The 18,441-nt window shown below is 38.1% G+C and overlaps 1 protein-coding gene across 4 annotated transcripts in view; it reads left to right on the forward strand.

Moving 5' to 3' along the window:
• The window catches only part of Pu (GTP cyclohydrolase punch), a 47,285-nt gene extending 29,813 nt beyond the window's left edge, over window positions 1-17,472 (forward strand). For 2 of the 4 annotated variants that reach the window (XM_069507257.1, XM_034981778.2), the window contains exons 2-6: window positions 12,518-12,796; window positions 14,348-14,455; window positions 15,572-15,673; window positions 16,283-16,448; window positions 17,352-17,472. In XM_069507257.1, coding sequence (XP_069363358.1) covers window positions 12,518-12,796; window positions 14,348-14,455; window positions 15,572-15,673; window positions 16,283-16,448; window positions 17,352-17,472 — 776 coding nt within the window. Of the gene's footprint in view, window positions 1-11,410; window positions 11,474-12,517; window positions 12,797-14,347; window positions 14,456-15,571; window positions 15,674-16,282; window positions 16,449-17,351 lie in introns of those variants that run through there. The other 2 variants (XM_034981779.2, XM_069507258.1) reach the window with 2 other exon arrangements.
• The last annotated feature ends 969 nt before the right edge of the window (window positions 17,473-18,441 follow it).

Below are 18,441 nucleotides of genomic sequence, written 5' to 3' on the forward strand. Positions count from 1 at the left end.
ACATCCGCTAAGAAAGGATTTTCAAAAATTGAACCCCGGGGGAAAAATAGGCGTTCGAAATTTGTGTCGACCACGCGGACGAAGTTTTCCCCCCTTCATCCCTTTTCATCCCGGAAAATTGATGAGTTCCCACGGGATTTTTAAAAACCTAAATCCAAGCGTATGAAGTTTCGGGCATCAGCTAGTGGAATATATTTTAATTCAAGTAAACTTTTATAAGATTCTACGATTATAACAAAACCCTTGTTACTCCGAGATACCTATGCTCAGTAGTTGGCCGGCGATGGGTTGATCATGATTTAAAAAAAGATAGGTAGCTAGCTAGTTACATAAACAAAAGATAACAATATTATGTAATATAATATATTCCACGGCATTGGGAAATATGGTACAAACAGTACGAAGTCCTTTGTAATAGCCAGTCATTTAGTTGAAGTTATTAAGCATCCAAGCATGATATGACAAAAACTTTGCAATTTGCAAGACCTTAAGATCTAAGGTCGAACCAGCAAAAAACCTGCCTAGATACATAGCATTAGAAGGAAATATCCATTTAGCAAGATAAAGTATGCTAAACCCGGTTACTTATAAGTCTCTCATGTTGTTAATAACCCACTTGGGGGTGGAATTAAAAAAAATCCTTTCTTAGTGGATACCTACTCCTTATAAAGAACACAACCTCCAAATTTCATGTCTCTAGGACCAGCGGTTGAGGCTGTGCATTGATATATCTATATATATAAAAGGAAAAGGTGACTGACTGACTGACTGACTGAATGACTGACTGACTGACTGATCTATCAACGCACAGCTCAAACTACTGGACGGATCGGGCTGAAATTTGGCATGCAGATAGCTATTATGACGTAGGCATCCGCTAAGAAAGAATTTTTGAAAATTCAACTCCTAAGGGGGTGAAATAGGGTTTTGAAATTTGTAGTCCACGCGGACGAAGTCGCGAGCATAAGCTAGTAAATATATAAAAGGAAAAGGTGACTGACTCAAAGTCAAATGATTCAAAGTCAAAGTCAAATGATTTATTCAAAATAGGTAAGAAATAACGCTTTTTGATGGTCAGATGTTGGATTTCTAAGATATAGTGGTGATAATTACGCAAACTTAAAACTAAAGCTACGAGGGTTCCAAACGCGCCCAGGTCTGAGAAGAGCCCACAACAAACTCAGCCGGGTATTCTTTTTGTTATCACCACTTTACAAAATTATTGAAACTTATTAGAACTATCACAATCCGTTAAGCAACTCATTCCCAAGCTTGCTTATCATTTAAATAATCCTTTACATTGTAATAGGATTTTTCAATTAGTTTACGTTTTATGAAAACTTTGACTGACTGATCTATCAACGCACAGCTCAAACTACTGGACGGATCGGGCTGAAATTTGGCATGCAGATAGCTATAAGTCCCGCAAATTGCTAATGGGCGTGGCCGCCAGTTTAGTGACGTCGGCACTAGACTGAAGTTTCGAACTGATGGTATATTTTTATTTCGGCTGACGTCAAAATGACGTCATTTCGATGTTAATGAGACATGGTTCCAGTGCAATAGCAATTTGCGGGACTTATATTATGACGAAGTCGCGAGCATTAGCTAGTATTATATAAGTCAGTCAGTCAGGACTTTGAATCTTATAAAAAAGATTAGCTTATGCTCGCGACTTCGTCCACGTGGAGTACACAAATTTCAAACCCCTATTTCACCCCCTTAGGGGTTGAATTTTCAAAAACCCTTTCTTAGCGGATGCCTACGTCATAATAGCTACCTGCATGCCAAATTTCAGCCCGATCCGTCCTATAGTTTGAACTGTGCGCTGATAGGTCAGTCAGTCAGTCAGTCAGTCAGTCACCTTTTCCTTTTATATATTTAGATTAGTAGGTATGGATAATTTACAAACTCATTGAGATTTAAAAAATGTACCTACTCTTTGCGTAAACTTCCTCTTGTCATGTCGCCATAGCCGGAATCTAGGTATTCCCATGGAAACTTAGATTTTACTACAAGGTATTTACTAACAGAAAAGTCATTTAATACTCATTACTGGGTCTGGGTGACTGTAGTCATTATTTATTTATTGTCTCACATTAATAGGTAGGTAGGACGTTAAATTATATTTTATAGAATCAATTTGAATAAATTGCTTTATAATAATTATTATATTCATTTACTTGGGTAGGTACCTACTAAATTAAACTAGTGGTTTAAAAAAAAAACCGACTTCGATACACAAACACTAAAAATTGAAAAATAATTTAATTTATTACCGAATATATTATGTATACAAGAGTTAATATAGTTCGATAATAATACTTTTTGGTGCCGGTGCCAATTAGCTTTAGCTGCGCGAATCGTCTAGACTTCATATTTTTATGAGACTCCACAATAGCACCTCATTGGCACCGACTATTTTTCAATTTTTAGTGTTTGTGTATCGAAGTCGGTTTTTATTTTTTTTGTAAAAAAAATTTATTTCACAATTTTTAGTGGCTCCATGGAATTATGCAATGACTGGTTAAAAATCTACTGTTTACTAAGCTATTACACTGATCGCGAGCAATTTACTCTTATCCGTTGAGGAGTTCCAGTATCTATCTTCGCAGATGTTCATCAGATCTTCACCAAATTTAAATGGGACCAACTTTGAAGTATACCCTTTCAAACAAAAAAAGAGAATTTTCAAAATCGGTCCAGGCGTCTTCGAGTAATCGCGGAACATACATAAAAAATAAAAAAATAAAAATAAAAAAAAAGATTCCGACGAATTGAGAACCTCCTCCTTTTTTTGAAGTCGGTTAAAAAGACCTCGCGGTATTTCATAATTACCGATAGTTTTATAATGTTAACAGCGCGATCTATTAACGTTATTGTAAAGTAACTGTATAAACCTTCGTGGTTTTTTGCTGTGTCTAAATTGGATTTGTTAAACATTCTTTATGTTGGTAATTTTAAAAAAAATATGTTAAAATTCTGGTACCCATTAATTCATCATCATTCATCATCCCGTTCTCATTCATCCTCATTCAGTCTCATTTTAACCCTGTCTTAAGTCTTAGCAAAGTCAGAGTGCGCTCTATAGATTTCACCTTTAGATACTAATGAACGACCCGTTTGAAACCCAGACGTCACTGAGGTTGCATTGGTGCTACAGCACCACTGAGTCGGTGCCATTTTGTTTGTTCAATAACCCTGTCCATACGAAGTAATATATAAGTCAATGATTAGAAACTAGGTGATGCCCGCGGCTTCAATTTTCCGGGATAGAAAGTAGCCTATGTCCGACGTCCGTCCCCGGGATGCAAGCTATATTTGTACCAAATTTTGTCAAAATCAGTTGAACGGATAGGCCGTTAAAAGCTAGCAGGCATACAGATAGACAGACACACTTTCGCATTTATAATATTAGTTAGAAATATATTATGTTAATATTATGTTATTCAGAGTTAAATAAAGACATTAGTATTAAAATAGAAAGTGATTCCGACAAAGTAGACCACCATACTGTTACAGACCAAACACTTTACATATTATCTAGTTCTGAATTCAAATATCAATTTCAAATTCCGAACGCATTCCATCTTATTGCGTCAGATACGGGTAACAGAAGCCTAGAAACAAAGATAAAAAGGAAAAAAACCGGCCAAGTGCGAGTCAGGCTCGCGCAACGAGGGTTCCGTGATTCAGTCGTAATTTTTCGACATTTTGCATGATAACTCAAAAACTATGATGCATAAAAATAAATAAAAATCAGTTTTAGAATGCACAGGTGAAGACCTTTCATATGATACCCCACTTGATACCTTACTTCGAAAATTGAAAATACTAATTATTAGTTTATGACCACAATTTCTTTTTGTGTGATGTAACCAGAAAGTCGCGGTTGTCAGATTTTTCCCCTAATGCCAGCTATAAGACCCATCTTCCTGCCAAACATGATTCTAGGTCAACGGGAAGTACCCTGTAGGTTTCTTGACAGACAGACGTACAGACAGACAACAAAGTGATCCTATAAGGGTTCCGTTTTTCCTTTTGAGGTACGGAACCCTAAAAAGAATATTAGCCAAGTTAATTGCTAACTAATATTCCCCTTCCCCCTCCAATTAAGCGGAAAGCTTGTGTTAGGAGTAGGTACGAAGATTAGAAGTTCTAGTGGAATAAATAAACTCATGCACCCTAAAAACATAACATTTCCTTTTTTGCAATCGTATGATAACCAGCTGGAACCAATGGACGAATAGATGGATAAAATTGCACCATTTTGGTACGGAACCCTAAAAGTTTTAATTGAATTGATTGATTGATTTAAATTGATCATTTTGCTAAATCAACCCAACCGGTTATTGAATTGGGAATCGATCGATGATTACCTGTATTATGATCCTTATTGGATATTTTGACCAATTATTGGTATATTTAATCGATCAATTAAATATTTATTCAAGATATTTTTTTGGGATCAAAATATTTCCATGGACCATTAATTATTGCAATTAATTTTCATGTGGGCTTAATTGAAGTAATTTAAAAAAATCTCGATAAATTGTTTCTTGAAAACTACCAACATCAAGAGCTAAGGTATTTTTGCACGACTGGCGAAATAAGGAGTGTTGTGTTTCAGAGTTCATGTAAAGCTATATGTATGTAAGTAAGTTTCTTTATTCCATCATACCTTCTAAATGCCTAATGAATTTTCTATAGGTAGTTGGAACCCTTACTATTTTTTTTTAAAATTTAATATGGTGGCTGTAGAGCGTCATTTTCAATTGTGAAGTTTTTTTACTTTTTGATACGTTTTTTTGTGCTTATTATTTTTTATTATTTTACGACTTGTTTATTTTATTAAAATAGTTCGCGTCGTAATCGTGGATTTAATGTTTTCAAATCCCTTGGGAACTCTTTGATTTTCCGGGATAAAAAGTATCCTATTTCACTGTCCAGGTCTTTAAGTATATTCATGCAAAAAATCACGCTGATCCGTAGCTCCGTTACGGTCTTTGTTTTACTGTTTTACCCCTTTAGGGATTGAATTTTCAAAAAAAAAGACTTAGCGGATGTCTACGTCATAATAGCTATCTGCATGCCCAATCCGATCTGTCTAGTAGTTTGAGTTGTGCGTTGGTAGTTCAGTCAGTAAGTCAGCTTTTCCTTTTTCTGCGTGGATTTCGGTTTTTAAAAAATCACGTGGGAACTCTTTGATTTTCCGGGATCAAAAGTAGGCTATGTCCTTCCCCGGGATGCAAGCTATCTCTGTACTAAATTTAGTTGAATTCGAATGAACGGATGGGCCGTGAAAGGCTAGCAGACAGACAGACAGACAAACACACTTTCCCAGTTATAAATATTAGGACTATAAAGCTATTTTTGAAATTTTCAATCCATTTTTGTAAGGCGCGACAGCAACCGCACGTTCCGCACTGGGTAAGTGCGGGACATGTGCGGGTGTGCGGGGCGTCTCCACCCGGATTGCCATGTCGACCTGTCGCGTACTACAGGTGCATGCTTGTTACATTGAAAACTTGATTAAGTACCTACAGAATTAAGTTACTTACCCTTGAATGGAGCAATTCATAGCTCGACTCAGCTGTATCACATAGCACGGGGAAAATCCAACCTTATGCAAATAGAATAAAACTTAAATTCGTATGAAACATAATAGCCATTCAATTTGCGACTAGGTACATTTCGCACGTACTGCGTACATAACACCATTGTTATTTAATCTGTATCACGTACAGTTAGCAAAGAAAACCTTTATTTAAAAAAATACTTACAAACATACACACATATATACATACATACATCATCATCATGATCAACCCATCGCCGGCTCACTACAGAGCACGGGTCTCCTCTCAGAGTGAGAAGGGTTTTGGCCATAGTCTACCACGCTGGCCATGTGCGGATTGGTAGACTTTACACACCTTTGAGAACATTTTGGAGAACTCTCAGGCATGCAGGTTTCCTCACGATATTTTCCTTCACCGTTAAAGCAAGTGATATTCAATCAATCAAAACGCACATAACTCCGAAAAGTTAGAGGTGCGTGCCCGGGATCGAACCCCCGACCTCCGATTAGAAGGCGAACGTCCTAACCACTAGGCTATCACAGCATACATACATAGACTGCTAAAATCATAACCCTTCATTGCCGTAGTTGGGTAAAAAAGTATAGTAGAGGGAGGGAACGCCCCGCACACCCGCACACCCGCACAGCCCCCGTGCTAACCCGGTGCGGACAAGCGGGGGACGCGTAGGTATGCGGGGTGTCCCCTCGCCTCATACCCCGATTGTCATCTCGACCTGTCGCGGACTAATATCACTACCCCTATTATAAATACGAAAGTGTGTTTGTTTGTTGGTTTGTCCTTCAATCACGTCGCAACGGAGCAACGGATCGACGTGATTTTTTGCATGGGTATAGTTTAAGACCTGGAGAGTGACATAGGCTACTTTTTATCCCGGAAAATCAAAGAGTTCCCGCGGGATTTTTGAAAACCTAAATCCACGCGTAGATACGAAGTTCGGTAGAAATAAGTTTTAAAATTAAATTAAATAATTAAATACCTATCTAATGTTTTTTTTTGTCTAAGTGTAAACGGCAAAGGTCAAATATCATTACAGCATTGTGATACGTGACCAAAACGTTTAGGTACAGTTCGCATGGCGATTTTTAAACTCTTATCTACCTTGTGCTCTAGTTCTGTAGATTATAAGAGCTAAACCAGAGTGAACTGGAGTGAAGCCACTCTCGGTTTGATCCTGCAGCTCGAATGCGGGAAAACTGCATCTTGTGTCCTTGTTGCAACAATACATTGTAGCCAATAGTGAGCGAGCATCAACCAATCAGAGTTGATTGTGATCGTGACATTGTAGCTGTCATTCTACAATCAAAGATAGAAGAAAATCAAAGAGCGCCCACGGGATTTTTAAAAACCACGGGATTTTTCCACGCGGACGAAGTGAAATGAAATGAAATAGTTTATTTAAAGCGAGTCACCGAGGCTAAGCGGAAAAAACTGGTTTGCTAGATCAAATGTTTTAGGTATTTACTATTAAGGCCTTGCTAAAAATATACAATATACCTAAAGACATTGTCTAAAGAATGTGCTACTTTGATACACAATAGGAAGTACTTCACTCGATCAAATAAAATCTTGAAATAAGCCGAAATAAAAGTCTAAAACGAATTATTTAATACTAAAATTTCTGACTTGGCAAAAAAATTATATGGAAATATTTGTCTTCAAGTACTACAGAGAACCTGCTAAAGTTTGGTTTTCAACAGGACTTCTATAATTTATTAAATTCAAATTTAACGTTTGAAACACAGAATTTGAACGTTGCCAAGCGGTTTACTTGAAAGCCGCGCTGCCCGCTTCGGTGACTCGCCTTAAGTAGGTATATGCATAGTTCGAAGTCGAAGTCGCGGGCATCAGCTAGTAAGTTATAAATTACTATACATTTGCTCGTAGGTATTAATATCTCAATTTTGTCTTGATTATGGTTTGGACCGTTTTCCAGTTTTGTTTTATATCCAATTATTTATTTATAATAATAAATAACACGCCAATTTTCTCGGTACATACAGACTTGAGGCCATATTCAACTGTGGCGATTAAAAAACAAAAACTAAAATCTGCCATTAAGTTAAGTACCAATCAAATAAATCGCGGTATTTTTTTAAAAAAAAGTTAATCACTTTAGCCCAAGCAGTAATTCTTGTTAGAATTATTTTCCGTGGAAGTTTTCCGATGGTTTTTAAAACCGATATGTAATACTAAACTAGTAAGTTCTTAAAAATCCCGTGGCAACTTTCTGGGATTTTCTGGGATAAAAAGTAACATCTATCTATATATATAAAATTCAAAGTCCTGACTGACTGACATATATATCAACGCACAGCCTAAACCGCTGCTCCTAAAGACATGAAATTTGGAGGGTCTATTCTTTGTAAAGAGTAGGTATCCACTAAGAAAGGATTTTTCGAAATTCCACCCCTAAGTGGGTTAAATGGGGGATGGAAGTTTGTATGAAAGTCCGTCATTCTTCAAGTTATTTGCATGAAAATTGGTTTCGGTTTTCGGTCACAAATGAAGTAATACGTGTTTCAGGATTTTTGGAAAATTCGCCCATTGCTGGTGCAGGGTGCGCGTCCTGATGTTATAATGTTTGTTTCTGAAAAAAAAATGCCCTTTGTTTCCTGTAGGCCACGCGGGCGAAGCCGCGGGCAGAAGCTAGTATTATTATAAATGCGAGAGTGTATTTGTTTGTTGGTTTATTGGTTTGTTGGTTTGTCCTTCAATCACGTCGCAACGGAGCAACGGACCGACCTGCCCCCCAATTGTGTAAGAATAACCATTTCATGGCTATCGCAATCGTCAAGAATTCTGCCCTTTGATTGGCTGTGAAAAAATGTAAACAGCGAATCAACCAATCAAAGGGCAGAATTTCTTGACGATTGCGATAGCCATGAAATGGTTATTCTTACACAATTGGGGGGCTGATTTTTTGCATGGATATACTAGTTAAAGACCTGGATAGTGACATAGGCTACTTTTTATCTCGGAAAATCAAAGAGTTCCCACGGGATTTTTAAAAAACCTAATTCCACGCGGACAGAGTCGCGGGCATCAGCTAGTATAATTATATTATATCAAGATTTCTAACGACACGAAAAAAGAACTGTTCTTCACAAAACAATAGATAACCTCTATTTTTCTAAGCGACTGATTTGACTTATAAAAAAGTTGTACAATAATATTTTTATAGTACGCTTAGTTTACAAAAATAAGATAATGGGTCAATAGACGCATTATTATTTTTTTGCGTGAAGTACTGATTACTAGTCATAACTGGTAAAATTCGGTTTTATTTTTTTACTTAATAAATTATTTTCTAAATTGTGGATGTTTGATATGCGGCGTATCTAGTAGATTATAAAAATCCTTAGATAGGTATCTTCTCTAAATATATTATATAAAAGGAAAAGGTGACTGACTGATCCACAGATTAGAGAAGTAAAGGACTGATCTATCAACGCACAGCTCAAACTACTGGACAGATCGGGCTGAAATTTGGCATGCAGAATGCAGATAGCTATTATGATGTAGATAAGAATTTCGTTTCAGATACAAGTTAGCCCTTGACTGCAATCTCACCTGATGGTAAGTGATGATGCAGTCTAAGATGATAGCGGGCTAACCTGGAAGGGGTATGGCAGTTTTTATTAAACCCATACCCCTTTGGTTTCTACACGGCATCGTACCGGAACGCTAAATCGCTTGGCGGCACGGCTTTGCCGGTAGGGTGGTAACTAGCCACGGCCGAAGCCTCCCACCAGACCAGACCAGAAATTTAGAAATTATAAAATTCCAAACCCCTGCCAGGAATCGAACCCGGGACCTCCCACTAATAAGACCACAGCACTCGACCACGGTTTTCAGATTTTTCCCGAATGTCAGCTATGAGATCTACCTACCTGCCAAATTTCATTCTAGGTCAATGGTACCCTGTAGGTTTCTTGACAGACAGACGGACAGACAGACAGACAGACAACAAAGTGATCATATAAGGGTTCCGTTTTTCCTTTTAAGGTACGGAACCCTAATAAAAAAAAAAGAATGATGCCAGAGTCCCCTCGGAAGCATGTTCTGGGGTTATCGTGTAACATGCAATAATAATAAACCGACACGATAACCCAAACGTGATTGTTGTTGACACGTTTAATTTGTAATGTTGCCAGCTTCAAGGCTTTTGGTACTAGATCAAGTCATTTTTATGATTTTTAGGCATCCGTACCTCAAAGGACTTTGATGATAATCTATAGAAACTGTAAAATTTTCTTCTACAATACTATTATTTAATTATTTTTTGTGACTAATTTTATCAAGACTATGTACACGTTGGTATATCATAACATATTATTTAATTGTAATTTATTAATAAACTTAAATCTAAAAAAAAACAACATTAAATTAAAACTAAAATAAATTAAATTAAATCTAAAACCTCATCGAGACCACCGCAGCGAGGCATTGTACCCAAGATGCTGGCAGCATTACCCCTTTGGATGGCCAAACTAATTCTTTGACCAAGGTAGCTGCCAGCTCTCGGGTCCCCGGTTGACTCGATAACTCTTTTCGCAATTTCTTCAAAAAGAGCTCGAGCCCCCGGGCCCAACGGCCCCAAGGTCTCCACACCAAAAGGCACGAAATAACATATTGCATACTCATAGGCAGAATTTGGCTGTACCTCTTTGTTCTTGTAACATCTCCCCTGGTTACCCATATTCGCAATAAAGAAATTTGAATTGAATTGAATTTAAAGGAAAAAGGACCCCTTATGGATCACTTCGTTGTCTGTCTGTCTGTCTGTCTGTCCGTCTGTCTGTCACGAAAACCTATAGGTTACTTTTAACGAAAAGTTTCATGATTTGGCAGGTAGTTAGGTCTTATAGCACAAGGAAAGGAATAAATATGAACACCGTGGATTTGTAGTTAAATACATCACACCAAAAAATAATGACATTATTATTAATGATAGACACGACAGACGTACAGACAGACTGACAACTGAAGTGATCCTATAAGGGTACTTTTTCCTTTTAAGGTACGTCTTGCCAGTACTTTTAATTTTTTTTCATTTGTATGGCGGCCATTTTTTTTTAAATATATTGGTTGATAAATCGGCGATAGAAATACTTACTCTGTGAAAATTTCTACCTATTACGGTTAATGAGATACAGCCGACAGACAGACAGACAGACGGACAGTGGAGGCTTAGTAATGAGGTCCCGTTGCACTCTTCGGGTGTGGAATCCTAATTAGCACTATTCAGTAGCATTTTCCTTTTGCATGCCTGAGAGTTCTCCATAATGTTCTCAAAGGTATGTCTGCCAATCCGCATTTGACCAGCGTGGTAGACCATGACCAAACCCTTCTCACTTTGATAGGAGACCTGTGAGACGGCGATGGGTTGATCACCATGATGACAATGAGTACCATATTTTACACTACGCGGCCGAAAGTAATGTACATACATCGACCTTTAGAAGGAGATAGCAAATTTGTAGAGCACTGTCTCCGTCGTTGAGACCGACAAAACGTCATATAGGTATGAATGACAGAGACAACGCTCTACTAATTTTTTTTCGGTCGCGTGCTATAGGTTAGTGGTTTTTTTAAAGAATATTAGCGATGTTAAATACTAATATTCCCCCTTCCTCTCCAACTAAGCGTCAAGCTTGTGCTAGGAGTAGGCACGACAATAGTGCAACGGGCGAGGTTTGAACCGCCGACCTTTTTCGGTTTTCAGTCCACTCCTTTACCCGTTGAGCTATTGAGTAAGTTTGGTGCGTTTTCTTGGAATGTAACTGGCAACATTATTAGATTCATATAATCATTACTCCGTTGCCACCATACGCAATCCGGACGTTTGAGTTTCGCTTTATTTTAGAAATAGGGTAAGATTATTGTTTTATTATTATTGGCACTTCATAAATTTTATTATTAAATAATAAATATAGGTAATAAATGATTAATCTAAATATGTAAAGGTGACTGAATGACCGATCTATCTATCATCCTTTGATTTTTTATCGTTTTGTATTTTATGTATTTTTTCTTGTACCTTTATTTGTATTTAAATTTATTATTAATTATCTAGTTAGTGTAAGTGGCACTGCCGTTCTAATAAGATATAAAATAAAATAAAAATAAATAAAAAACGCACAGCTCAAGCTACTGGACGGATCGGGCTGAAATTTGACATGTAGATAGCTATTATGACGTAGGCATCCGCTAAGAAAGGATTTCTGAAAATTCAACCCCTAAGTTTTTACTTTACTTATTTAACTTAGATAGACCGTACCTAAACGTAACAAATAGCAATTTTGTTCGTCATAACTTTTTTTACAATTTTTCACATTGCAATTTTTTATTTATTTACAAGTATCGTTAAATAAATTAATAATTACTTAATTATTTTCACTGTTAATTAATATATTATAATGTTATAACTTCTAAAGAGCGATGAAAATACCCACGAATATAGAAATTTTTCTCAAAATATTTAGTTTAGTATTTAGGAGTGCCAATAAAACTAAGACTATAATTTGGCTAATTCTGTTGTATACAAACTCTAAACTAAACTAAAATGACACGTCTAAATCTATTGCTATCCCTTTCATAATGATGCTTGCGGAAAAGGATAGCACTAGATTTAGGCCTGTTAATTTAGTTTAGTAATTTAGAGAATGGGGCCGATGCTCTTGTACACAATCTTTAAACTAAACTATATTAACAGGTCTAAATATAGTGCTATCCTTTCCCGCAAGCAACATTATGAAAGGGATAGCAATAGATTTAGATGTGTCATTTTAGTTTAGTTTAGAGATTGTGTACAACGGATTTAGCCACATTGTCTACGAAAGAATCTGCCCCAGTGTTACAAAACCCTTAAAAAGTGCCAACCTTTACACCTTGCTTTACACCATAAAAAATTCTAGATGAAAATCTAAACATGGCCGCCGTAAATGGAAATGGAAAAGACATAACAGAAGTCCCCGTGCCGCCATCTTCCCTAATCAGACGCGTCAGTTCACGCTCCATTCGAAATTCAATATCAGAAGAAAAAGAAAATGGCGACGCGTGCGCGGGAAAAGGTTCCTTCGTCAACAAATATACCAAGAAACCAGAAGCCCTGAAGAGTTTTCACATGAACGAAGCGGACAGTGAACTTGAAGTACCAGGAACGCCAATGACACCTAGAACATCTACCACACCTGGTTTGTTATTGTTCTACTAGCATGTTTCTTTTCTCTTTCTAGCATGTTTAGATGGATGGCTGAATGTGTCCGGTACGAAGCTGAAAGATCTATTTATGTAGGTGTGACACAAGGTGCCAACAAGTTCAAATTAATTCCCGTTGTGTAACTCAACGGGAATGTTTAGAATTTTTTGGCACCTTGTGTCACAGTGTTACACACGGGGGTGTGACTCAACGGGAATAACCCGTATAAGTTATAACTAGCGACCCGCCCCAGCTTCGCATGGGTGCAATGTAGATACTAATGTGGTGTCAGTGAGGAGATTATATCATTATAGGTGCCGCGGCACAGCCGCCTGCGTCTCGTTTTGTTGCGCGTTAGTTTTAATTTTACGATATTTCATATTATTTTAATTTTGTGATATCTCGTAAGATATTATTCTAAATTAAATGATGTCAAGGGCAATTTTGGTCTAAATGGAATATTACAGATGATTAACTATTTTATTTTGATAAGAATAAATAGTGTGTCAGTAAAAAAGGCTTAGGCGTAGAGAGTAAGACATTTTGGTATACGGTTTGGATTCTACAGGCGTGACATATTTATGTTAACTTGGTGACCAAAACCCTATAAATTTTTATTTAAAAAAAAGGGCTGGAATCCAGAGTTGTAAAATAAGTTTTATTGCTAGCATATCCTAGCATAGTGATATGCTAGCATAGGAGCCTAGCATAGTTACGAACCGTCGTCGTTGTATCAATAAAACTATGATCGCAACCGGCGAAGTCGTTTAGAACTATCACTGACAGACGCAATGATTATAATATCTAAAGTAGATACTTCCGCAGCGAAATCCCCCTCACCCCTTCCATTGGGATTCTTGTGTTCGTATTTCGAACAAGGTCTAATTTCGGGACCACTTGGAAGGTTAAGTTAAATTAGCCTACAAAAAACCGGCCAAGTGCGAGTCAGGCTCGCGCACCGAGGGATCCGTACTACAATCGTATTTTTTCGTCATTAAAAATAAATTAAAATCTGTTTTAGAATGTACAGGTAAAGCCCTTTCATATGATACCCCACTTGGTATAGCAATCTAACTTTGAAAGTTGAAAATACTAATTATTTGTTCAAAACACATTTTAATTTTTTTTGTGATGTGGCCACAAATTCACGGTTTTCAGATTTTTCCCCGAATATCTATCTGCCTGAATATAAGACCTACCTACTTGCAAGTCCAACCACATATCGAGTATTGCTCTCACCTTTGGTCCAGAGCACCCCAGTACCAAAAGGACGACCTCTCTGGCGCGGTGGTAAGCGCTGTGGTCGTATTAGTGGGAGGTCCCGGGTTCCATTCCTGGCACAGATTTGGAATTTTATAATTTCTAAATTTCTGGTCTGGTCTGGTGGGAGGCTTCGGCCGTGGCTAGTTACCGCCCTACCAGCAAAGAGATAATCATTTAACATCAGGTGACCTACCTGCTCGTTGGCTCGCTATTTTTTTAGGTGCACAGGAGAGGAAATGCAAGGTTGAAGTAATTTCTGACAATGGGTTTCTTTTGTCCACAGGCCATGAGAACTGCACTTTCCACCACGACCTGGAGCTGGACCACAGGCCGCCCACGCGGGAGGCTCTCCTCCCCGATATGGCTAACTCCTATCGGTTGCTACTCACAGGTAACTTTTTTTTTAAAGAAAGAAAGAGAAAAGAAGAAAGAAAACGTTTACTTTTTAAAGCTGATAACACTACCAGTTAGACCTATTTAGGTTATCCCGGCGCCTCTAATACTTGAGTAGTAAAGTCAAAAGACCTCAAGTAGAAGAAGCACCGGAATAAACCATGTCATGTGTGGCACAACCCGAAAAAAAAGGTCCCTTTTCAGCATAAATGCCATATTGTCTTGCACAAGTACAAAAACATACAGCGCTGGTTTTCAGTAGGAACCCTGATTCGGGTGGCGCCACGGAATTATAACTTTTTACTAAATTGGTATGTTGTTTAGAAGGCGTTAGATACTTTTTTTTTAATTTGTAGACTAGCGCTTGGCTGCAATCAGACCTGGTGGCAAGTGATGATGCAGCCTAAGATGGAGCGCGCTTGCCTAGAAGATGACTATTCACTCTTGACTTGAAGGCACCCATATTATGATTGGAGGGGAAAACGGATGCTGGAAGGGTGTTCCAAATCTTAGCGGTTCGAATTAGAAATGGGGAGGCAAATCGCTTCGTACGTATCCGTGGAAATTCGACTACGTACGGGTGCAGACCTTGGCGATGCCTTGCGGTACGATAGTAGAAGGGTGAAGGAGGAACAGGTTGAACTTTGCGGAAGTCCGTGAGAAAGAAACAAAAGCTTAATCCATACTTCCATACTTAATATTATAAATGCGAAAGTGTGTCTGTTTGTCTGCCTGTATGTCTGTCTGTCTGCTAGCTTTTCACGGCTCATCCTTTCAACTTTTTTTGACGGAATTTGGGACAGAGATAGCTTGCATGCCGCGGAAGGACGAAGGCTACTTTTTATGCCGGAAAATCCCACGGGATTTTTAAAACCTAACTCCACGTCGAATATATTATAAAACGAAAAGCTGACTGACTATCTGACTGACTGATCTATCAACGCACAGCTCAAACTACAGGACGGAGCGGGCTGAAATTTGGCGTGCAGACGTTTATCCGCTAAGAAAGGATTTCTGAAAATTCTACCCATAAGCTAGTTTTATATATACAGATGATATTAGTGTAAATGATGATAGAAGCAGGCATTTAAACATGGAATCTTATGTATTCCAGGACTGGGTGAAGACCCAGAGAGACAGGGTCTGCTGAAGACGCCAGAGCGTGCTGCGAAGGCGATGCTGTTCTTCACCAAAGGATACGATCAAAGTTTAGAAGGTACGTCGACTCCTTGTTCCCATTAAAATGATAAACGCATCGCCGGCCCACTACTGAACACGGTCTCCTCTTAGAATGAGAATGGTTTAGGACGTCATAGACTGCCACGATGGCCCAGTGCGGATTTGAGAACATTGTGGAGAACTGTTAAGCATGCCGGTTTCTTCACGATGTTTTCATTCACCATTATAGCAACTAATACTTAATTATCCGTCCCGCCCGTCTATCCGTCCGTGTGTCTGTCAGCGGGCTATATCTCGTGAACCGTAATAGGTAAAGAGTTGATGTTCACGGAATATGTATTTCTATAGCCGTTATGTAACATTACAGATAGTATATAATATATAATATATAATATATAATATATAATATATAATATATAATATATAATATATAATATATAATATTACAGATAGTATTTATAATGGAAATCACTCACGGTAGTTTAAACGCTAAAATAACCGTTATATAACATCAAATAATATAAATTTCAAAATGGCCGCCATGAAAATTTAAAACTGTTTTCTTGTATGTTGGTAGGGAACTCTTCTGAGTGCGAGTCCGACTCACACTTGACCGGTTTTTCTAACAAACAAATTTCTATTTCAGAGGTGCTAAACAACGCCATCTTCGACGAGGACACGGATGAAATGGTGGTGGTGAAGGACATTGAAATGTTCTCCATGTGCGAGCACCATCTCGTGCCGTTCTACGGGAAGGTTTCCATCGGGTATCTGCCCCAGGGGAAGATCCTTGGACTCAGCAAGCTGGCTAGGTAAAAGAATAATTTTTTCTTCTCCTAGTGTCATTTCTTATGCATAACTGTATGCCCAAGTGTATGCCCAAATGTGTGCCCAAGTGTATGACCAAATGTGCATAAGTGTGTGCCCAAGCGTGTATACAAATTACAAACGCAGTTGAGCTTCTCTATCACCATACTCTCATAGTTCGATGGGACGGTATTCCGAAACAACCAGAGTGATCTGATCGTGATGGTGAAGGACATTGAAATGTTCTCCATGTGCGAGCACCATCTCGTGCCGTTCTACAAAAAGGTGTCTATAAAAGACAATTTTACACGGTTGCTAGGAATAACAGTAACTGAACTGAAGAAGTAGATAGATCGTAATGGCACTGAGATCTCAATTTGTGAGGAGGAGAGGTATGGGTATAGTAAAAAAACTGTCATCCATTCTAAGTTAGCCCGCTACCATCTTAGACTGCATCATTACCTTTTTTTTTACTCTGAGACAAGTTAGCCCTTGACTGCAATTTCACCTGGTGGTAAGTGATGATGCAGTCTAAGATGGAAGCGGGCTAACCTGGAAGGGGTATGCCAGTTTTTTAATAAACCCATGGCCCTTGGTTTCTACACGGCATCGTACCGAAACGCTAAATCGCTTGGCGACACGGCTTTGTCGGTAGGGTGGTAACTAGTCACGGCCGAAACCTCCCACCAGACCAGACCATAAGTTTAGAAATTATAAAATTCTAAATCCCTGCTAGGAATCGAACCCGGGACCTCCCACTAATAAGACCACAGCGCTTACCACTGCGCCAGGGAGGTCAAAACTTACGCAGTATTCACCCACATTTTCTTCCATGGCGCAAATTGTATAGGGTATATGATCCTATAGTAGTACCATAGTACCATACAACTCTACCTTACTCTTTCCAGAATCGTGGAGATATTCTCTCGCCGTCTGCAAGTGCAAGAGCGTCTGACGAAGCAGATCGCCGTGGCGGTGACGCAGGCGGTGCGCCCAGCCGGTGTCGCCGTGGTAATCGAGGGAGTGTGAGTATATTATTATCTTTTTTTTCTGGTTTTATGGTTCTAGTACGATCCTAATACAATGTGCGCAAAACTGAATCTGAATACGAGACGTATGACTGTGCGTTGTAATCGGTCAAGTGTGAGTCGGACTTGTACATGAAGGTTTTCGTACCAACTAGGTACAAACTTAAAAAATAATAACACTTTACAATTTTTTCAAATTTTCACGGCGGCCATATTGAATTTTTTATTATTTGAAAGAAAGAAAGAAAACTATTTTATTCATCTTATGCCTAAGGTACAAGCAAACTTAAAATTAATGGTTAGTAGGTAGTAGTTAGTAAATAATAAGAAGTACTTAATAATTAATTTAATCTAAAATGAGTTCTTGCACCCACTTGGCACAAGATGAAATGGCCCCAGCTCAGCATTAATGCTGCAGGTTTTAAGAATAAAACCTGAGCGCTGGTATTCTGCCGGGACCAACAAGAGTGACGTGCACGAGCTTAACAGTCTTCACCAACATCTGTGATTGACACGATGAGTTCGCTTGAACGGAGCTAAAATAAAAAATGGTCATTGTGTGTATGGCGTGTAATTAAAAATCTTAAAAACTTGCCGTTTTATATAAAGGTAATAGAAAGGCAAAGAAATAAATAGAAATAAAAGCATAATTAACATATTATATGATATGTATGGTATTGACATGAGTTATCTGACGAGATAGGTTCGGGCGAAGTGTTACTTAAATTATGTGTGTAGGTATCTAGATGTAGCAAATAGCAGCTTCAAACGACCTAACTAAATAACCTTGAACTAATTAGAGTTTTTTTGATCGTTTAGGAGTTTCTTCTTTAGATTATTCTTAAACGCAGGAACTGAACTTAAATTTCTCAGAGGAGGAGGAATATTATTCCAGCATTTTGTGGCCAGATATCGAAAACTTCCACGAAAAATATACTATATTATATTACTATAAAAAAATCTCTTAATT

This window comes from Maniola hyperantus, chromosome 25 (genome assembly GCF_902806685.2).
Source record: "Maniola hyperantus chromosome 25, iAphHyp1.2, whole genome shotgun sequence".
In the NCBI taxonomy this organism is placed as follows: Eukaryota; Metazoa; Arthropoda; class Insecta; order Lepidoptera; family Nymphalidae; genus Maniola; species Maniola hyperantus.